The sequence below is a fragment of the Gymnoscopelus microlampas genome, assembly GCF_963454915.1.
Source record: "Gymnoscopelus microlampas genome assembly, chromosome: 2".
NCBI classification, from domain to species: domain Eukaryota; kingdom Metazoa; phylum Chordata; class Actinopteri; order Myctophiformes; family Myctophidae; genus Gymnoscopelus; species Gymnoscopelus microlampas.
Window position 1 is genome coordinate 38,569,284 of NC_139939.1, and position 22,456 is coordinate 38,591,739.

Below are 22,456 nucleotides of genomic sequence, written 5' to 3' on the forward strand. Positions count from 1 at the left end.
TGCACAAACTTGTCCCTGGCCACAAAATAGCAGGTATGAGTCATACTGTATAACTTGTTGAATAATAAGTCATTTTAGAGAAATGATTTGCATGCAGTCCTTGGGTTGAACAGCAGCTTCACTTCTCTTCATATTTTTTTTCCCTCAAGATAATATATTTCTGTTTCTGCATGTGTGGATAAAGCAGTAGGTTTAATCATCGATAATAGTCTAAAATGTTCATGAATGATGTGAGAAACCAGCTGCTTAGTATGTATTATCTGCTTGTTTGTCTCTGTTATTATTATTTCTTACTCCCCCCTTTTTATTACTGTTTTGTTTATTTTTTTAATCTTGTGCATATGTGTCTGTCAGTAGGCCTAGTATGTTGTACTGTGGGCAGGGCTCCCAACCCTCTTTGATTCTGCAGTGTACACCTCTTAAATCACCAAGCGTATGTTTTTGCATTGTGAAACCTGGACACAGAGCGCCATCAAGAGGCCATGTGGTGGACAAAAGTAAAACTGAAACAAAAGAAAAATAGGCTATTGCATAAAACACAACATAGCAAGCCAAGCGATATCCTATTGGCATAAGATAAAAAAAAGTTTAAAAAAAATACGAAACGCCTATTCAAACCAGATTCAAACGTGTTGTTCTGAAGTTAGAGTAGAGTAGAGTTAAAAGTTGCAGGACGTAGCCTACGGACGGGCTTGTGGGGGAAATGCCTCTTTGAAGTTTTCACACTTCAACCAATCCAAACTCATGTCTTTGCAAAGTGCCTTGTTGCTATGGCATCCGAATACCCAAACACAGTGGTTATGTAATAGTCTGTCTATTAGTCTTAATTGTCAACTCAAATCTTGGACTATGTTTTTTTAGTTTGTTAGTTTTTTTTTAAGCCTACGTTTATTTTAGCAAATTAACTAAACGCCAATAAATAGGCTAGTATTAACCTAAAAAAAAGGTTAATACCTATTTTGGGTTGATTAGTCGTCAAAACTAATCTCTGATTATTTTTTTCCACACATCGTTCTGAATGTGATTTGCAGAAAATATGATGATACCTAAGAAGCTCATGTTAAAATGTAAGCTGTGGTAGATGTATTTTCCAGAGGTGCAGCCAGTGGCTGTGACGCCATGACTTCTAATGTAATCCGATTCTTCAGCAAATGAGAATGTGAGATTTTGGGGAACAGGGAGCTCGGAACAAGATGGCTGGCCCGGGACAAGGAAAGTGTTTGACTTATTTTACATAAACAATACGTTTCGACACCGTCAACTTGATGTGTATAGCATATGAGTAATTTAAAAGTATTAGAGTAAATTCTGACGATATTTTGGGCAGATTTACACAACGCAAACGCGAAATCGTTTTTGAGGTAGGAGATTTAGATTTGAGGGGCTTTCTTTTCCAACGAGTGTAACGTTACTTTTCACTATATTCACTGACATCCAAAGTGGAAAAAATGTAGCATAACAACTTATTAACCGTTTTTATAAAACTTTTTTTCATGGCATAACGTTAAAACTACTTTTAACTTCACCAAACTTAGTTTAGGTGATTTTTCTCTCAGCCAACGTCCAATGTATTTTAGACTATCGCCTAATAAACTACATTAATTACCAGAGATCGGTGCGTATAGCCTATTGTATTTCATGAAGTGTTGTATAGATGCGTTATAAAGGGCATTAAGGCTATTATTACTTCATTGGACCATGAGCTCAACCCGAGTCAGATCACAACAACCGCAGACCCAGGCTGCCAGGTTCCCTGCGGCGGCAGCGACTGGTGCGACGTCCTTGCCGCACAGATTTGACTCAAGCGAGGGGATCGAGATGGAGAACATCCAGCATCAAGAGACGGGTCTTGTTGGAGGTAGGTTTGCCACGATTATTACAACATCTCCATTTTTTTTTTGATAATCGCAATTATTTTAGCATAATCGTCATAATCGTTTCCATGTTGAAAAATATATTTTCTAACTTTTTCTAAAATAGTGGAAATAGCAGATCTACAAGCTCACAACATGTCAACGAGTTGTGCACTTGTAGATCTGCTATTTCTAGTTTAATCTTCTTTTTCTTTTAAAGTATAAGTTATTAAATATGTCAATCATTTATTTGCATAAAGTATTATTTTCATTTTATTTTATTTGTCATATCTGCCCCGGGTGCAACTTCAAAGTCTACAGAAATGTAATTTCTACTCATATGTTCCAGTGTTGAACGACAAAAACACAATTAAAATCGTCAATCGCAATTATTTGAGCGATAATTATAGCCTAATCGTCAAGTCAAATGTCATAATCGTCAGCCTTAGTTGGAGGAGCAGCAGCAGGCACCCCGTCGCCCCCTTCGAGACAAGCCTGGAGTCGGGATAATCCGGGGTTCGAACCCGAGGACGAGATCATGCAGGCTGACTGGCCTCCGGCGAGTCCGGGGAGGAGGTCAGTGTCCACGGCCTCCAGCAGCAGTTGCAGTAGCGGCTTGGGGAGCTACAGTGCAGGCGGGGGCAGCAGCACCCACATCCACCGTGGAGGACTTTACCCCACGACTCCCACTGCAGATGGCCAGAAACAAGACAGACACGGCTGTATGAAACAGATACTGCAGAAGATCAGAAGTCAGTTGCCCTTTTTACAAACACATAAACAAAACAAACCAAAAAAAAGTAATAATACCTGTAGCTATCAGTATACCTTTTATTTCCACTTGTTAATCTTAACATTTTCCTGCCCAATTGTGTGGCCAATTAGCAGGTGGTAGGCTACTTTTTTATTTAAAGGAGTAGTTCACCCCAAAAAATACTATTTTCTATCAATTACACCAGCCATGAAGCCTTGAATTCACAGAGATCTTTTTGTTTTTGTCACATTTCTGAGGCAATAATTTGATGACCGGGTCATCGGTCAATAGGAGACTCAGTTTGAGTCTCCTACTCAAAGAGACTCTTTGAGTCTCCACTGGCCATCAAATTATTGGCTCAGGAATGCGACAAAAACAAATACATCTTCATGAATTCAAGGCTTCATGGGGTGTGTAGTTGATAGAAAATAACTCATTTTTTTGGGTGAACTATTCCTTTAAGCAAAACCTACTGTAAGACCCGCAGCAAACGCATCTGTAAATCAAGTGTTTTCATGTATATGGTGTCATACAACAATTGGTTCCTTTGCAGTTCTGTGGGGAACAGAGCTCATGGAGGACAGTGACAGCAGTCGAGAAAGGTACCTCTGGAATATACTGCGAGAGATGCTCACCTATATCACATTCCTCATCACCCTCTGCATCTGTAAGTATAAACATCCCCAAGTGTTCTCAGAGAATGTGCAGTCATTAAGGCTGCTGTCTTTGGACCCTCATGTACGCCTTCTTGGCCTTGGGAATGAAACCCACCAGTTATTATCTCATAAAAGCATGTGACTCATCTGTTTGTAATGGTTTTGTGGACAGATGAAGCTATTCAGACTTTAAGAAACCAAAATTAACACCCCTCCACCAGTGTGTCTCTGACCAGCTTCCCTGTCTCTTCTGCTTAATGATTTTGGTAGCTGAAAATCGATCTCCGTTCACTTTCGTAATTCCATATTCTTGCCAAGAGCATATGTTTGAGCATCAGAATGTGCAGTCACAAAATACACGATGGGAGTCCCATATTGCAATGTAGGTCAATCAGAATGCTATTGGTGAATGTTCTACACTCTCTCCTTGCTGCAGTAATTTGTGCCAAAATTAGGTTTTGGGTGGATCAGAAATAATTTCCTGGCAAGCTGGGTCAGGTTTTTTTCTTTCCCCAGAAAGGGTTTGAGGTAAAAAAGAAAAGAAAAAACATTAAAAAAGGTTAGAAAAGAGCCATTCTGGCTGAATACATCAGTCTGTGATTGGCACATGGTTGTAAAAATAGTTAGACATGGCAGTTCTAATATAATATAATTTTGAAAAATGTTTAAACTGTCCAACAGCACATCTACAAAACTATAAATTTGCATTGTCCCCCTGTAACATTGTATTCATTTGTATAGTTGTTGTTGTTGTTGTTGTTGTTGTTGTTGTTGTTGTTGTTGTTGTTGTTGTTGTTGTTGTTGTTGTTGTTGTGTTAGTTATATATGAGCATTGCTATTATTAGCTGACCCACCACAATGAGGCTGTGAGTTGATGCATTTTACTCTGTCCACAAATTTCCACCAGAGGGTGCTGCGGGTCAACTAGACACACTTTTAGGTTGCCTTGTTCCTACTAATATTGTGTTTGTAATATACCTTACAGTGACCTATGGGATGGTGAGCTCCAATATGTACTACTATACAAAAGTCATGTCTCAGCTCTTTCTGGACACACAACTATCTGCTGGGGACCAGTCCACCTTCAGAAGCTTCTCTACCATGGAGGACTTCTGGAAGGTAAAAATGTCACTAAACTATTAGCCTCATTCCCAGCCTTACTCATCTGCGAAGAGAAAAGCCTGGTCACAACCTAATGCAGTGTCTATAGGGGCGGGACTTCCGTCGTATGTATTTCCCCCAGAAACAATCTTTTTCGACCAATCATAACACTTGTTTCATTCATGGAGAATGTAAACAGATTTGTAAAGAGTCAACGTTATGTCCTTGTGCGGTACTTCCGCCAAATTCCGGTACTTCCGTTTAGACACTCAACCGCCTATAGGTCTTGCCCAGCGTGCTAAACTATTGGCTTTCAACTTATCATATGATTTTTGTATGTCTCTGATTTATATTGTTCATGAATAACGTTTTGAATACCTCATGTGTTTTTCCTAAATCAGTGGTTCTCAACCTTTTCTGGTTGAGGGCCCATTGAAACTCTTGAAAGTGTTTGCGGCCCACCCATCTGACCAACATGGCAGCCTTTCGGTCGCTGTGTTAAGATGGGTGGGCCATGAGCATTTTCAGACCATGTTGATTTGAATGATCAATCTATCGATTGTGTTGCGGCTTGGATCAAGGGGACTAACGTAGTATACTTTTATCTGTATCATAATCAAAACAACATTTTCAAGGTTTTTAAGAAAAAATGACTTTTTTAAATGTATTTTTTATATAAATGTTATATTATCATTAAAATTTAAAATTTGTTGGGGGCCCACTTGTAATATCCTCATGGCCCACTAGTGGGCCCTGGCCCACATGTTGAAAATCGCTGTCCTAACCCTTAAATATCCAAAAGTTCACAGAGGGGCCTTTTCTCAATGGCATGTACTGGGAGGTGTGGTATAACAACCAGAGCCTGCCAGAGAACCACAGCCTCATTTACTACGAGAACCTGCTGCTGGGGGTGCCACGCCTGCGACAGGTCAAAGTTCACAATGAGTCCTGCTCCGTGCACGAGGACCTGAGAGATGAGGTTCACGGCTGCTACAACATGTACACCTTCAGTAACGAGGACACCGCTCCCTTTGGGCCCAAAAATGGAACTGCGTACGTCCCAATTTTATATTTGCATGTTAATGTATTAACATTTCTTCAGTATCATAATTTTGTATGTTGGTAACTTAATGATATGTCATATAACGGTGAAGTGATAGATTGCCAGCCAGATAGCCAGACACTAAGTACAAAGACAGATAGATAAAATAATAATATATTTAACAGACTAGACCATTGAGCATTGTAATGTGAGCTTACTTTACCAGTCTTTCTTGGTGTGTTCCTCTTGGTGTTTGTCAGGTGGGTGTATACAACAGAAGGGAAAATGAACGAGAGCAGTTACTGGGGTCAGGTGTCTAAATATGGGGGTGGAGGCTACTACCAGGACCTGTCCCGGACCAGAGAGGAGTCGGCCGCTCAACTGCGCTTCCTCAAAGACAACCTCTGGTTGGACAGAGGCACCAGGGCTGTGTTCCTTGACTTCTCTGTCTACAATGGCAACATCAACCTCTTCTGTATCGCCAGGTAGGATTCAGGTCATAGTAGTGCGTTTGCTGGTTGCAATTAATCTCACTGCCATGGTATTTATCATAACTACTGCACACTTGTGTATACTGTATGTTCGTGTTGCAGGTTATTAGTGGAGTTTCCCGCCACTGGTGGCGTGGTGACCTCCTGGCAGTTCCAGACGGTGCGTTTGATTCGCTACATGTGTGGATGGGACTACTTTGTGGGTCTGTGTGAGATTGTCTTCTGCCTCTTCATCCTGTACTACGTGGTGGAGGAGGTGTTGGAGATCCACATCCATCGTCTGCGCTACTTCAAGAGCCTGTGGAACTGCCTGGACGTTGTCATTGTAGTGGTGCGTGTGTGCGGACACTTCCATGATGTTTTAAAGATTACATTTAATTTAAATTCCAATATAAAATCAAACATTGCAACAGCTGATTTCACTGTCAAGGTTCCAAGTCTTATTTCACCCATATTGCATCTCAACTGCATTTTCTTCAGTGTGATTGAATGTGAGATGTGAAGTGAGATTTATCTATAGTCTGTCTTTAACTATCCGTTATAAAAAATCTGATGGTTCTTTATTTTTCTAGCTGAGCGTTGTTGCCATTATCATGAACATCACCAGAACTGCCATGGTGGGCAACCTTCTCAAAGGCCTGTTGGAGAACCATAATACTCACCCTAGCTTTGAGCCTCTGGCTAACCTCCAGATCCAGTTCAACAACATAGCTGCAGTCATCGTATTCTTCTCTTGGATCAAGGTACAGTAAGACTCTTGTTGTGGGCCATGCTCACTCCCACAGTAGGCTGTCGCGGACTCGCGGTATAATTAAAATACATGGCTCTAAATGTTTCATTTGGAAAATATGTTACTTGGAACTTTCTTTCGCTTTCATAAATCAAAATATAGGTCTGTTTTACTCCAGTGTTGACAATCATGACTGATGTAAACAAACTTATTACAGACCATTTTTTAATTTGTTGATTACTTATTGAGCCTTTATTCAGTTTCTCCTGACTAAACAAAGGTAACACAATGCTAATGTTTTGTGATTGTTTTTTAATCTGGTCAGCTTTTCAAGTTCATCAACTTCAACCAGACGATGAGCCAGCTGTCCAGCACCATGTCTCGTTGTGCCAAGGACCTGGTGGGGTTCGCTATCATGTTCTTCATCATCTTCCTGGCCTACGCTCAGCTGGCCTACCTAGTGTTTGGAACCCAGGTCAATGATTTCAGCACCTTCCAAGCTAGCATGTAAGTTACACATGTTGGATACCACAAGTTATGTTTGGGTTAAGTTGTGTTTTTTATCCTTTATTTGCCAGGTACAGTGGGCCTCCCTTAAAACTATTTTGATATAAGATGTTTTTATTAACAAACTGTCTTGCCATTTACCTTCTCCCATGTAGTTTTACCCAGTTCCGGATTATTCTGGGAGATTTTGAGTTCTCTCAGATTGAAGAGGCCAACCCAGTCCTTGGACCCATCTACTTCACTACCTTTGTCTTCTTCATCTTCTTCATTCTCATGGTGAGTTGTAAAAGGCAGTCTTGTCAAGTGCGTGACTGGTGTTGGTCAGTGGTGGTGGTGGTCCCCGTTCACACACTTTGAACGGGGACTGCCTACTATTACTCTCCCATTGAAAATAAGTTTCAGGCATTTTTAATTGTGGCTCTTATGTGGCTCTTATGTGTTTCAAATGGTGGATGGCTCATTTTGAAATGAATGAAAACAATTATTTTCTTACTGACTTTTGTATAGAATATGTTCCTGGCTATCATCAATGACACATACTCAGAGGTGAAAGCAGACATGTCTCAGCAGAGGTCTGAGATGGAGATGACCGACCTAATTAAGAAGGTAGTGCACCTACATGGACATACATTGATATGATAGGTGTACATGGATTATGATAACCTAATCAAGATTAAATGTGTCAAATATAATGAACTGTGTATGCACCTGTCTGTCTATCTGTATATGTCTGTACAGCATGTATCTGTTTATTTATGTGTATTGTACTCATATTGATTATCATTATATCAGCTGACATGTTATAACATCTGGCTGGCTAGGATATTGCAAAAATCATAGTAAAGCCAGACATAATTAACTTAAACTTATGGGTGAAAATATTTCCCCTCCTTATGACTAGGAATGATGTAGTGATTAAGATGCCTCTCCTCTCTTTCTCTACTAAACTATCTATCTAAGCTGTAATGCCTTAGAAACACATTTAAGAACCTCTTTTCCTCCACTGTCTTCTTTCTTTCAGGGTTGTAACAAGGCCCTGATGAAACTGAGATTGAAAAAGACTGCAGTAGACGACATCTCAGACAGCCTGCGTCAGGCCGGTGGCAAAGTCAACTTGCATGAACTCCGGCAGGATCTCAAAGGGTGACCAGAGGCTCATATAAGATTTTTGCCCCTTGAGACTGTGACAGTGATTAGATTAAATGTCCTTTATTGTCCACAAGGAACATTTATTTGGCTCAGGTCGGTACAGTAAAGATGATACATACATTGACCACAGTTATGTTTATATGTGCACAGGAAAGGCCACACAGATGCAGAGATTGAGGCTATCTTTGCCAAGTATGACCACGATGGAGACCAGGAGCTGACAGAGAACGAGCATCAACAGATGAGAGATGACCTGGAGAAAGAGAGGGTGAGTCATGTTGTCATGTCCCTTTTGTACAGCGCGGCTGTTGGGCAAGCCATCTAGAGCCAGATCTGTCTGTCTGTCTGTATATATGTGTCTCAACAGTAGATCAATCACAGCACATGCCACTATGGGAATGACATCACTAAACAGAACCACCTTTGGCCATGAGATCCTGAAGAGCCCGGGGAAGTAAAAATGACCATAAAACATATGAAGAGCGTGAAAGTCGTTTCTTCTGCAAATCTATAAGTAGCACATACATTGTTCTTGTGAAGCACTTTTATTGTTATTTGTGAAAGTATTTATAAAGATTACTCTTTGCATTTGGCCAAGTGAGGCATACGTAGATGGTCACCTCATATGGTATGGCTAACTGAAGGTTGGACACGGAGGCCATGCTGTCATTAAACTCTGCGTGTTGTTTCACACTTCTGCACACGCTCAGTTTGTTTGTGCCCTTGAACCAGGAGGACTTGGAACTGGAGCGTAATTCACTTACCAGACCCACCAGTGGGCGGAGCTTCCCCCGCACCCAGGACGACTCGGAGGAGGATGACGACGAGGACAGCGGACACAGCTCCCGTCGCCGTGGTAGCAGCTCAGGGGGCGTGTCTTACGAGGAGTTTCAAGTGTACGGATTTTTTTGTGTCTTCAACGCAAACGTAATTGACACTCGAAGTGACAGTCAGTGAAACACACGTTCGATTATCAGAAGATAATGAATCATAATTAGGCAGATGTCTGACAGGCCATTAGGTAAAGAATCTCTGTACCAAGCAACATTTTTAAATGTTATAAACTTAGGCCCCAAAGCACAATGATTATACATTCTCTCATGTACAGCCTTTTCTCTAGCATACAAGCTGGAGCTGTATATTATCTTTTTGCAATTCTTTAAAAAATCCTAACCCTATGTATTATCACTGTTGCTGTCTATACTTGAGTTGCCCTGAGTTGACCCGAGTTGGCTCTGTATTTGGTCAGCTCCTTTTTCCTTCTACACCAAATCTTTTTGCCTGAAATAACTGACTGTTCCCTCCAGAATAGGGGGCACTAGAGTTCAAGTGGTTAAACTGAAAAAAAGCTATACAAAAGTAACTAAATTAAATTTAACGCGCCTCGTCTTGTCTAGGCTGGTCCGGCGAGTGGATAGGATGGAGCACTCCATTGGCAGTATAGTGTCCAAGATCGACGCTGTCATAGTGAAACTGGAGGGGATGGAGAGAGCTAAGCTCAAGAGGAGAGATGTTCTTGGCAGACTGCTGGACGGAGTGGTGGAGGTGAGTGGCCACAGACAACTGCTACAGTATGATACATTTTGTTGCTGTCAGGGGTAAACCTTAAAAACTGTTACTTTTGGAAATGGACAAAAGAACCCGCATTCCAATGGAGCCAATGCAGTTATTATTTAGTCACAAGCTCTAGTTAATACTTTTCATTGGTTCAGTATTTACAAAACCCACAGAACTAACCACTTTCACAAACTGCAAAAATAGCATATCTACAAGCTCACAGCTTGTAGATGATCGGCTATTTTTGCTGCTTTTGCAGGACATTCTACTACAAAGACGTAGTGAATTAATTTAGGAAACCTTAAAAAAAGATGAAGTTTGTAGATATAAGGTTTCTGCCTGTCAGTGATGATTTTCTATGAGAGTCTTACCAGTGTGTAACTCTGAAAGTGTGCAAATGGAACCAAATGGACCAAATGGATTTGGTTCCATTTGCACAAAGTTGAAATAACACTGAGGAATTTACAGATTGGGGTCCCACTCCCAGAGACAAAATATTGTAAACCTAATGCATATCAAACTGGGGAATTGAAATTCAAAAGGTTGAGAATGACTGCCTTTATCTGTGTGTTAGGATGAGCGGCTGGGCCGGGACACAGACGGCCACAGGGAGCAGATGGAGAGACTGGTGAGGGAAGAGCTAGAGCGCTGGGAGTCAGATGACACCGTGTCACAGGTCAGCCACCACCCACCAGCCACTCCAATTGGCCCGCGCCCCCGTCCGTCTTCTTCACTGTCCACGGACGGCCCCGACGCTGGCACCAATGTGAGTGGCCACGTGTGAAGATTTGGCGCTCTACCCCCAGCTTTTCCACTGACGAACATCCATTCCATTCTGGTTATTAAATATTTCCCCTGAGTTCAATTAAGTAACTTGTGGAAACTTTAAAAAAAGGGATGATTTAAGGTTTTTGTTGGCATATTATGTTTGTTGTGAGTTGGCGGGGAATATTTTCATCCTAAAACACAGGCCTCGGTACAGTTACATGTGCTGAAAGCCTCGACATACCACAATGACGAAGTCAAAGTGCACAAACACCTCAAATACTGAAATGCACTGAAAGTGTGAGAGTGAGGTACGTCACAGTATACACCCAAAAGACAGAGCTGTTTAAAACTATAGTGAAGTGTTGCTTTCTCATGCATTCTTTCTCAAGCAGAATATGACACAGCTATAAGGCTTACAGAACAATGCAAAGTACAAATGCATTAATGATTGTAGTGTTATATAAAAAGAGCTATATGAAGAGAAAAGGTACAATGAAGGATTTGATGAAGGGTATACTTTAAAATATAAGTGCATGGAGAGCACAGCATTTAGATGTAATACACTTGGTAAGTAAGCTTATTTCCTTAAATTGTATTAAAATACACAGCATATCATTTTAAAACACTTTTTCCTGAGAATGAAGCTTAGTGCCTTTTGATTATTATTTGATTATACACCAGAAATTATCGTTTCACCATGCAAGGCATTTCTTTGAATGTACATTTTGCTGCTTGATACTTTTGGTCCTTTTAATATAGGTACAATACAAACGTGTGGCACATTCTGTCATATAGTGTTTGTGCAGTATATATATATATATATATATACTGTAATGTATACACACACACGCACTCACGCACACACATGCGCGCGCGCGCGCACACACACACACACACACACACACACACACACACACACGTTCACTTCTGCAACACAAAATGAATACCTTATTGATTTATGATACATATTGTAACTTGAAACAAACTTCAATTTGGAGTGCAATTAGTATTCATGGGAAACCCATGCATTTATGTTGTTGTTCTGCTTAGGCCCACCGTGCCTTATAATATTTTGTAGTCTATTTTGTATATCTATGTTATTGTACACAATAAAGTATATTGTTATTTCCTCTGTAATTTTTGGTTGATTTAAATTGACTCTTATAACAGATGCCATACCAACTATGATTATGAAAGGATTCAAATTCCAATCACGAAGCACTGGAAAAATTACAAAACCAAAGAATACATGGGTTACATTGCAATGTTTATAAAAGTTTTTTTTTAAACACTAACATAGGAACACTGTTTATAAATGTTTGTTCTCAAACACTTAATACTGTTGAACAAATTATAGATCTACTGTAGAGCAAGTAAAACATCTTCAAAATCTACTTTGATTCAGTCATACAGCATCCTTTACAAAACAATCAACATTACTTTAGGTGATCATTGTGAAGAATCATTAAATTTGGTGTGATTCAGAATGAATGCATACAGATCAAGGAGCACTCGACTAAAATAACATGCAAAAAAAAATCTGGCATAGTCGTAATTGAGTTAAACTACAAAACTCATAAATAACCAGTGCAAACCTCCAGTAAACAATTAGCGACTGAAAAGAAAAGGACTTCACATGTCTATCCACACAATGCTATTTTACATTCAGGTACTGAACATCTTTTAGCCAATACGTACAGTAATATGAATCTATTATAAGTCCAAACTAGGGTGTGGAAATTCTGGGCCGATATCTGATGTTAAAAATAACAATTTGGCCAATAGCCGATACCGATGTTTGTTTACTTCGCTTTTGTTGTTATTCATTCCCTATTTTGTGGCAAGATAACAAATAAATCTTCATGATAAAAAATAATGAATCTAATTTGAACCTTCAGCTTGGTAGGCTGAAGATAAACAACACACCAACATAGCCAGTGCAAATTTGATGCATCACAAAAACAGATAAACATCAGCCACTGCCATTGGTGAATGTCAACTTCATTACAGATATGCTGACGGCAGTCAACGAGGCGAATAACGGCTACGGCCGACATATCGGTGCATCCTTGATGCAAACCATAGACACATTCCTTTATGGCAGAATATATATTTGTATGTATTGTTTCTCACATGTTCTTTCTCATTGAAAAGGACAGTAAACTGCACAAGAGAGACATGCTCTTAAGTGAATTTCTTGATGAAGCGTAGTTTCATGTAAGCGATGATGAGGAAGATGACAGCCATGACAGTCAGAGCCACATGATTCTCCCACATACCCCATGTGGTGTATTCTATTCCTAGATAGTCGAGGTACTGTTCCCCTGTGCATCTGGAACAAGACAATTCAGGAAGTTTACCACATTCATTATTTTGTAGACAGAATATAGGATCGTAACTGTCTTTTGAAAGATTATTTATGTATATAGTGTAGATTATGTTGTATATACGTATCTTATTATGTTGTATATATACCCACTGTGCATATTACATAAACTTACGTTAGGCCAGCTAGGCTCACACTGCAGTTGGTCGAGGCAGGAGACATGGTAGTATTGCGCATCACTAGGTCATCACAGAACTTCAAACCCACAAACTCGTTGATGTTGAGGGCCTTGACATACAGTAGATAACTTAGCTTTATCTATTAAAGTTACACATAGATTTTATACAGAAGAAATTTGATAACATAATGATTCAAACAAGGTCTTCAAAACACTATAGCAACTTAGCAAGTTGTTTGTATGCAACTCAAACAGGAAAACTGCTTTGGCACATGATGCAGTCTCATGGACAAACAGGACTCACTTTTGTGAGTAAGTGGGTAAAGCTTTATTCATGGATCCATTTTTTTAAACCAAGGCTCCAAAATGCATCATTGAGGTATTAGAAGACATTGTTAAATGTGTGTTATTTTTGAATGATAAGGAGAGGTAAAGAATCAAATGTGACTTACAGCCAGACCATAGCGAGGAATACTGAAGTACTTGAGCCAGGCCAGCCAGCCCATGATGCTAGGGAGGTTCACCAGCAGACCGGAGAAGATCTGAACACACACAACACTAATTAAACCTTAACTTGACCCCCACCCTTCCTTCCCCAATATCCTTTTCTGTCCAGTTCACCCCCCTCCACCCCCCCCACCAAAAATAAAATAAAATAACTTAAAGGTAAGGTAAGTGATTTGCAATTATTCAAATAATTACAAAATGGGTCTATGTTCTGATAGTACTCGTTACTACAGAGTGTCCTGTCCATATAAGGAGTCTCCCATGTCTCTCCAGCTCTTTATTAAACAGAAAATGCATTTTCAGTGCTCTCTCCTGATTGGCTCAAATGTTGTCACCCACCCAAAAATGTACTATATTCTGTTTACTAAAGAGCTGGAGAGACCCCTGTGACCGAACAAACGCTCTGTAGCAATGATTACTATCAAAATATAGTACTTGAACCTTAAAAAAAAAAATAAAAAATACAAAACAATATCACTTACCCTACCTTTAATCTACTCAATCTTTACTGTACTCACAGATGGACAGAATCTACTGATAAAAACACAATGATGAAAGGATGAAGACTCAAATATGGTAGGTAAGATAAAAAGCATAAATAAATAAATGAAAGCATCCTGTGTGTTTCACAAAAATAAATAAAACACAAACAAAACTAAGAAAGAAGAGCAACAACAATGACCACAAAAATCAAGACGTCAAAGGTTTACAAAGCTCAAAGGTTTACTCCTCTAACCATCATAAAGACGAAGGTGATGGTCATCAAGATGTTTGCTAGAGCGACCACGCTCTGGTCTGCTGATATGGCCATTGTCATGGCTGTGGCGGTGTACGCCACCAGAGTCACTGTCAGTGTGAAGGTGAGAAAGGCGGAAGCTGTGGCTTTCAAACCTGAAACCACGCATGAGCGCGCGCGCGCGCGCACACACACACACACACACACACACACACACACACACACACACACACACACACACACACACACACACACACACACACACACACACACACACACACACACACACACGCACACGAGATGCATAAAATAAGGATGAACACTATGACCCAAACAGAACCTGCCACCAGAAATGAAAAATAGCAGCTCGACTGGTTATCTAAACCTAGGACAAGACCCGCTGCTGTGGTGTCCAAGCAGAACTTAAACCGAGATGTCTAACAAGAGTGGTTACAGGATCACGTAGTAGAGGCTGAAAGAGAGTAAGTGGAAAGGGCTCTGTAGAAACACAGGAGTATCTGGGTTGTAAGGCCAAATACCCTGGCTAGATTTACGTCTTGGAAATCAATTAAACTCTGGGATCACGAACAAAAAGAAGGAACCTGTTTCTTTTTTTTTTGCTGGTGCACCTGCCCCACATAAGGGCCCTAACCACACAAGGCTACTTTATAATTGTGTATTGAATCAATAACACTGATTTAGAAGTAAATTACTCCACCTTTCCATCTTACCGATCATGAAATAGACGATGCAGCTGAAGATGATGGTGGGGATGGTGCGCAAAGTGATGATGTCTGACAGGATCTTAGACAGGAAGTAAACAGACACTCTGTAGTAGCCACTGATGTATTCATGCCTATCAGGGGAGAAATTCAGAAATGTGAAAGATTTGGTTTACCATGCTTTATTAGTTGCTATACCAGCTCCCGTGGTAACCAGTGGAAAACAGAAGCAGTCTTTCTTGATTTCTCCTATTTTATCTTTACATTATAATAGACATACCTTTAAGAATACATTTCTGTCTGCATTAGTAACCTTTATATAAAAGTCATAATACCCTCAAAGAGGATCTTTACTGTGACTACAGACATTTCAGTGCTGCATCATAAACACACAAATTAAAAATGTGTGTGTTTGCAATTGATGATGATTATTATTGTTATTATGATTACAGTTATAAGAGTATTGTTTTAATTATTTTAATTTTAATATAAAAGAAGTTCAACAAAATAAATTACAAAATAAGAACGGGGGGGACAGGGGTTGTTGTCACATGTTAAGGATAGGTACAATAATAGCCATGCAGAGCAGAATCTGGCACATTACATACACAAAGAGCTGCCTCTCGGTGATGAAGAGTTCAGCTGCGGATACTGTGCTAAAGCACTGGTTGGTGGTGATGAAGAAGAGGGCTCCCATCCTACAACAAGATATAACAGGAGAATGTCTGGTACTGTAAGGTGTCACAGGAAGGAAAACATGTGACACTTGTTATAAAAAGAATGCATGGCTACATTGGATTAATTTAGTAAGTTAACCTGTGGCGAGGTGTATTAACCACTTAAACCCTATGTACTTCATTGAAGATCTGGATTCCCCAGGGGTCTACACTAGGACCCCTCCTTTTTCCACTCTGCACCAAATATGTTCACTGAAAATATCAAGTCTACAAGCTCCCAATGCAGCGCAATGCAACATGTTGTGAGCTTGTAGATCTGCTATTTTTGCAGAATCTTCGCCCCTAGTATAGGGACGCTAGGGTTCTTGTGGTTAAAGGTAGGGTAAGTGATATTTTTTGGTTAAAAAAAAAGTATTTTGTTAAAAGGTTAAAATACTATATTCTGATAGTACTCATTGCGTTCTTTCAGTAACAGGAGTCTCCCCGTCTCTCCAGCTCTTTAATAAACAGAAAATACATTTTTCGGTAGGTGTCAAAATCTCAGCCAATCAGGAGAAAGTACCCATTTTTAAGCTTAATTTGTATAGTGTTCCAGTTCCAATTTTGCATGCTCATTTCTTAGTGTCATCACTTCCAATTTCACTTGTTTAATCTGTATCCTGATTGAGTTCTCTGTCCTGGTTGGATAAAATTGGAAATGAAACTGAAACTGAAACGAAAATGCATTTTCTGTTTTATAAAGATCTGGAGAGACAAGGAGACTCCTAATACTGAACATAACCAAAAAATATCACTTACCCTACCTTTAAGTACACGTTTGATAAAAATCACCCATTACAGTGTGTAATATACTTACAGTACAAGGAAGGGTGTAATGATGCAAGTACCTCAAGTCTTTAGTCAGGCAATATGTATTCATTTAATCATAAACATTTCTTAAAAAATACAAAATATATCTAAAAATGCTTTTGAAGAAAGATTTTAATGAGCCACTTTGCAGATTTGTAAACTGAGTCCTTTATGGACATGTAAAAATCGGACATAAAACTTTTAAATGAATTCTGTTTTCTGCTCTCTAGGCGCTGGGAAAAAAATCTGCCAGGCTACATAAAACAATATAGTTTACCTTTCATTCTATTGTGAATGATATCTAACATACAAAGATCCTGACTGTGAACTTACTTTTTTTTTTAGATCTTTTACTGCCTTTATTGATAGTACAGGAAATAGGGAGAGAGATGGGGAGAGACACGCAGCAAAGGTCGCCGGGAACGGGAGTCGAACCCGCGACACGCTGTCAGGCATTAGAGCCTATATGTGGCATGCGCCTGGACCGCTAGGCCAGCAGGCGCCTGTGATCTGAATCTGATTGTGCGCCCCAATGACAGGGAGACCCTGTGTGACTAAGTAGCCCATAATATCAAGCTACAGTACATGGATTTGTGTCAACCGTATACAGTCAGCCATAGTCTATATGTTGACGTTGATTTTAACGACACTAAGTCCTTATATTCTACCAACCATGCATGAAATGAAAGGCATATAGAGAGACTTTTATGGATTTGTAATTCTAGGGTCTAATATGCTCAATTGAGCTGCTGAGTACAAGGTTGTGACCAATAAGCTAATGGTCAAGTTGTGAGTAGAGGAAATAGGATTTATTACGCTAGAATTATTCCACTTGCCCCTCTATCACACTTCTGTCATTAGTTAATGGGTGTCGTGCTTACAATTTTATTTTATTGATGCTTGTTGGACATATTTCTTTCTCTATATTTTGGTGCTGTTATCAAATGAAACTAAACAACATCCAAAGTATCTATCTTAAAGCAGCACTATGTAACTTTTTTTATGAATACAATTTAATTTTGCCCAATCTGTATGGTAGAGTATGTTAATACGATATAACTTCTACAATTGAGGTGGTTGTATTTTGTCTCCCGGCTCTTCTATTGAGACATTTAGATTGTGTCAAAGGTCATGGCTCACCTAGACACAGGATCTGACACGATTTTTTACCTGATGGTCAAGATTAAATTTATCCTAGGCTCTATTAGCTCCATGGTAAAAACTTGGCGGGTTCAAACCGGGGTAGAAGAGGAAAATGACATAGTGCAGCTGTAAGGATATCTATAGTTTCCAGTCTACCCATGTATTTGTCTTATATATATTTATTCTACTAGACCATACCCGGTCGACGCATCCGTGGGGGGATATGCGCACATGATCTGGCAACCCGGGAGGCAGTTCGTCCCATAGCTGGGCAGCCCCGTAACCATGGCGACAGTGTTTGACACATAAACGCTAATAAGAAGCTGAGATTTGATGAAATTGAAAAACGGGCTTCACAGTTAAGTTCAGATGGTAATGGTCAATGGCTGTGTGCAAAATCAGAGCAATTGGTCCAGTCACTGAGGAGAACCGGGTAGCTTCACCTACTCCCACTACAGACCCACTACAGACGGACAGAGGTTACTAGAATTATAGTAGGACTAGACCATACCCGGTCGGCGCATCCGTGGGGGGATATGCGCACATGATCTGGCAACCCGGGAGGCAGTTCGTCCCATAGCTGGGCAGTCCCGTAACCATGGCGACAGTGTTTTACACAAAAACGCTAATAAGAAGCTGAGATTTGATGAAATTGAAAAACGGGCTTCACAGTTAAGTTCAGATGGTAATGGTCAATGGCTGTGTGCAAAATCAGAGCAATTGGTCCAGCCACTGAGGAGAACCGGGTAGCTTCACCTACCACTACAAACAGACAGACAGAGGTTACTAGAATTATAGTAGGATGTGCATCATATTATAGCAATGTGTTTTCAAAGCAATAAATAAGAAGGCCAGACATTTTCTGTACCTTCTGTGAATCTGTCATACAGAAAACTAACAATGGTGTGGATGCATGCACACACACGCTCACACACAAACACGCCCCCCCCCCCCCCCCCCACACACACACACACACACACACACACACACACACACACACACACACACACACACACACACACACACACACACACACACACACACACACACACACACACACACACACACACACACACACACACACACACACACACACACACACACACACACATACAAACACACAGACACATGTTGCATGTTGCGTCATGCCCACCTGTTCTGGATCCCGCTCTGGTCATCTTTGACACCAAAGAAAATAGCACCCACAATGAGAGCCAGGAAAACGTTCACTCCCAGCTGCAAAGATAATATATAAAGTATATGTATTATCTACCTGTATATATCTTTATCTAAACATCTACAGTATTGTGTCAGCACCGCCTTCCTGATTGGCCAACCCAACCCGGCCAATCAGGGAACCCTGATTAATACAGTTAGGTTAATACAGTTACAGTATATTGTCTTAACATCCTCTACTGTACAGATTTGTCAAAATAACGTTTTATTTATTGAAATAAGACCTGGCTTGCAGTTTTAAGATATTTACAGTACATCGATAAATATAAAGCACAATGAATATATGAATGAATATACTGTACATCTCTTGCCAATGTGTGTCACTGTCAACAGCCTAAATAGTAACACACAAGAGATTTAACCGCTTAAACTCTATATACTTCTGTGGACCGAGTTCCCCCAGGGGTCTGTGCTTGGCCCTCTCCTTTTTTTCCTCTACACCAAATCTCCTCACCGAAAATAGCTGATCTACAAGCTCACAACGCATCACAAATGTGATGCGTTATGAGCTTGTAGACCTGCTATTATCACTGAATGTTCGCTTATTCTGACATGCCCAGAAAAGAGATGCTAGGGTTCATGTGGTCAAGAAAGCTAAGGTTAAGGGACACTACGTGGACAAGTCATATTTCCAACTATTGAAACAGCAACACGTTTGGGACATCAGGGCCTAAACAATCATAAGTGTCTTGATGATATGTAGTACAGCTGCTTGGAGACTTCAATTGCATGAAGGGCCTGGTTTGATCAAAGCCTTCATCACCCCCCCCCCCCCCCCCCCACCTCTTTAATACAAACTAATCTCTTTGGTCTTCATGGCAGAGAAAGGTTTAACTCTGTGGCTCTTTTGGGAGACGGAAAAAAGGGGCAGAGGCTGGTGACAAGGGAAGGATGAACTGATGAGGAATTAGTCAAATACTGTGCTTCGTTCTTTTTGACACAGAGGAGTAAACATCAAGCAAAGTGCTGTAATTGATGAGGTACAGTGACTTGTGTTCCTGGGGATTAAGCAGACTATTTGCACCCCAGTCTTCCCTCCCAAATTCATCCCTCTTGGTCAAGATCAGAGAACCACCTGAGCCAAACACCAAGACCAGAGAACCACCAGGGCAGGAGAACCCTAGAGAAACACCAAAGATAGAGAACCACCAGAGCCAGAGAAATACCAAGACCAGAGAACTATCAAGACCAGAGAATCACAAAAGTTAGAGAACAACCAAGACCAGAGAAGCACCACAGATAGAGATCACTGGGGTGTGGATGATGACAGCAACAAATACTGTTATAACAAGTGAAAGAGACTTGCCGTTTAATCCTGACAGTTTACAGCTTATGCTTATGACACGGCTCAGAGGGCCCTGTGGTTCCCAGGGTGAAGGGATAAGCTAATAGCGTTGATGCCCCCCTTTCACTTCATTCCCCCCGGCCCCTCATGTGGAAGCTGGGCGGTGGGAGTGACGGGTCATGACGCCATCATGTGATGGGGTCCCGGCCCAGGGCCAAGGGCCAGATATGATATCAGTTTAGATCCCTGGCCAAACAGGCAAGAGTAGGGTCACAACAGTCACCAAAGCCGATTAGGGCGCCCACACCACCCAGAGTCTCCTCTTGCGGGGGGGATTATTGTGACTTATTTGGGGCCAATTAACTGTTAATAATTCTTAAAGTGATATGACTTTTCTGGCGGCATTTTGCCGCCATGAGGTGGCTAATGAGAGCACCAAGTCCTTCATCTCCAGCTCCACCCACCTCAACCCGACCTCACTGAACCAACCTGCCTCACCTCAACTCCTGTTTCTCTGCCTTGTTCCTAAATGTTTGCAAGGAGTTAAGGTGATATTGGTACAATATATTTTAAGCTTTTAGGCACCGAACCCCTACCTGCTCACTCATAGCAAAGCAGTCTGGATAAGATTGTGAGTTAAATAAATGAGTGGGCATGCATTCTCAAACCTGCGCCACTGAGGTCTGTGGATTCAGCATGAGATTCTGGAAGGTTCTCTTGAGCACCCAGTGGAGCTGGTGGAAGAAGGAGGCGTTATAGGTGATCGTGCGGGACCTTGGCAGGGTGATGCACTCTTTACCCTTGGCAATGCGCTCCAGCTCGGCCTGCGTATCCCTAGAGTTGCAGCTGTTCCTGTACTCCTCCACCAGGCGCTCTTCAATGCTCTGTCTGGAGCTGCTCGACTCCTCTAAGTCCAGTTCTTGCCATGCATGCGACAGGAAAAATAGAAGGGTTTCATAGAGATAAATAATCATTTTAATGTTTGCCGACTAGAAAACGACACTTATCCTACAGTGAACTTTAAGTCACTCTGGATCATCATTTAAATTCAAATGTGATGTTGGCACAGGGGTAAAGTACACGCCCTCTACGGTGGGAAAGATCTGGGGTTTGATTCCTCTGCGGGCGCTCCAACTAACACAATTGCCGGTGTTCATGGGTGGATAGCCGGTACAGCCGGATAGCCTGTACAGGTCGGAAACTTGGAGAGCTAGCGTGTTACCCTCATGTGTTACACAAAAGGAAGAGATATTATACAGCTGAACAACACCAATGTTCAAAACTGGACTAATAGATTTTTGTTTTTGCTGGGTATGAGCCTATTAGGAGTATTTTGATTATCACAAAAGGAACAACTTGGTACTTTAAGCCTTCTCCGGCTCAGTGAAGTGGATAAAAATACAGTAAGAATGAAAGTCCTCAGTGACTTGAAGTAGTTTCAATGTACTTATAATGGTTTGAACTGTCTGCTAGTGACCTCAACCCTTAAAGGTAGGGTAAGTGATTTGCAATTATTCAAATAATTGCAAAATGGGTCTATGTTCTGATAGTGCTTACTATAGAGTGTCCTGTCCATATAAGGAGTCTCCATGTCTCTCCAGCGCTTTATAAAACAGAAAATGCATTTTCGTTTCAGTTTCAGTTTCATTTCCAATTTTATCCAATCAGGATAGAGAACTCAATCAGGATATAGATTAAACAAGTGAAATTGGAAGTGATGACACTAAGAAATGAGCAGGCAAAATTAGAACTGGAACACTATAAAATGAAGCTTAAAATGGGTACTTTCTCCTGATTGGCTGAGATTTTGACACCTACCAGAAAATGTATTTTCTGTTTATTAAAGAGCTGGAGAGACGGGGAGACTCCTGTTACTGAACAAACACTCTATAGCAATGAGTACTATCAGAATATAGTGTTTTAACCTTTAAAAAAAAAACTTTTTGTTTTAACCCAAAAATATCACTTACCCTACCTTTAACTTTAGACAAACAACAAAGTACAGGCTTAAATCATTACTTGCAAAAAACAGTACCCCTCACATAACAGTTCAGTTAAGTGCACCCAAAACCACATCAGTTGCCCTGCACCCTCTTTACCACCCTGCTATAGCAATGGTGAAAAGCTACTAAAAGCTACTGCTAATAAAAGAGGATTAGGTTTTTTTTTTCTTCACACTGATACAAACA

General features: G+C 40.6%; 2 protein-coding genes across 3 annotated transcripts in view; one reads left to right on the forward strand and one right to left on the reverse strand.

Moving 5' to 3' along the window:
• Positions 1-1,140: 1,140 nt before the first annotated feature.
• pkd2 (polycystic kidney disease 2) lies at positions 1,141-11,745 on the forward strand. 2 transcript variants are annotated; one of them, XM_084074388.1, is made up of 16 exons: positions 1,141-1,858; positions 2,297-2,605; positions 3,161-3,274; positions 4,249-4,382; positions 5,167-5,417; positions 5,667-5,891; positions 6,000-6,228; positions 6,470-6,640; positions 6,953-7,134; positions 7,290-7,410; positions 7,642-7,740; positions 8,156-8,277; positions 8,434-8,551; positions 9,016-9,179; positions 9,681-9,828; positions 10,415-11,745. In XM_084074388.1, the coding sequence occupies exons 1-16, from the start codon at positions 1,699-1,701 to the stop codon at positions 10,622-10,624; spliced, it is 2,757 nt and encodes a 918-aa protein (XP_083930514.1). In that variant the 5' UTR covers positions 1,141-1,698; the 3' UTR covers positions 10,625-11,745. The 2 variants fall into 2 exon arrangements, with proteins under 2 accessions (XP_083930514.1, XP_083930515.1); XM_084074389.1 differs by having other exon boundaries at positions 9,019-9,179.
• Positions 11,746-12,792: 1,047 nt separating this feature from the next.
• The window catches only part of LOC311061277 (broad substrate specificity ATP-binding cassette transporter ABCG2-like), a gene marked incomplete at its 3' end in the record, with an annotated part of 15,701 nt that continues 6,037 nt past the window's right edge, over positions 12,793-22,456 (reverse strand). Inside the window, exons 8-15 of the mRNA XM_084079832.1 lie at positions 20,936-21,256; positions 18,900-18,982; positions 15,686-15,775; positions 15,087-15,211; positions 14,356-14,510; positions 13,565-13,654; positions 13,110-13,222; positions 12,793-12,940 (exon numbers count right to left, since the gene is read on the reverse strand). Coding sequence (XP_083935958.1) covers positions 12,793-12,940; positions 13,110-13,222; positions 13,565-13,654; positions 14,356-14,510; positions 15,087-15,211; positions 15,686-15,775; positions 18,900-18,982; positions 20,936-21,256 — 1,125 coding nt within the window. The remainder of the gene's footprint in view (positions 12,941-13,109; positions 13,223-13,564; positions 13,655-14,355; positions 14,511-15,086; positions 15,212-15,685; positions 15,776-18,899; positions 18,983-20,935; positions 21,257-22,456) is intronic.

Excerpts from the sequence above, each read along its gene's own strand:
- pkd2 (XM_084074388.1), top strand. The coding sequence starts at position 1,699 with ATGAGCTCAACCCGAGTCAGATCACAACAACCGCAGACCCAGGCTGCC. Across the intron at positions 1,859-2,296 it reads AGAGACGGGTCTTGTTGGAG|CCTTAGTTGGAGGAGCAGCA; the intron begins GTAGGTTTGCCA and ends CATAATCGTCAG. Across the intron at positions 6,641-6,952 it reads TATTCTTCTCTTGGATCAAG|CTTTTCAAGTTCATCAACTT; the intron begins GTACAGTAAGAC and ends TAATCTGGTCAG.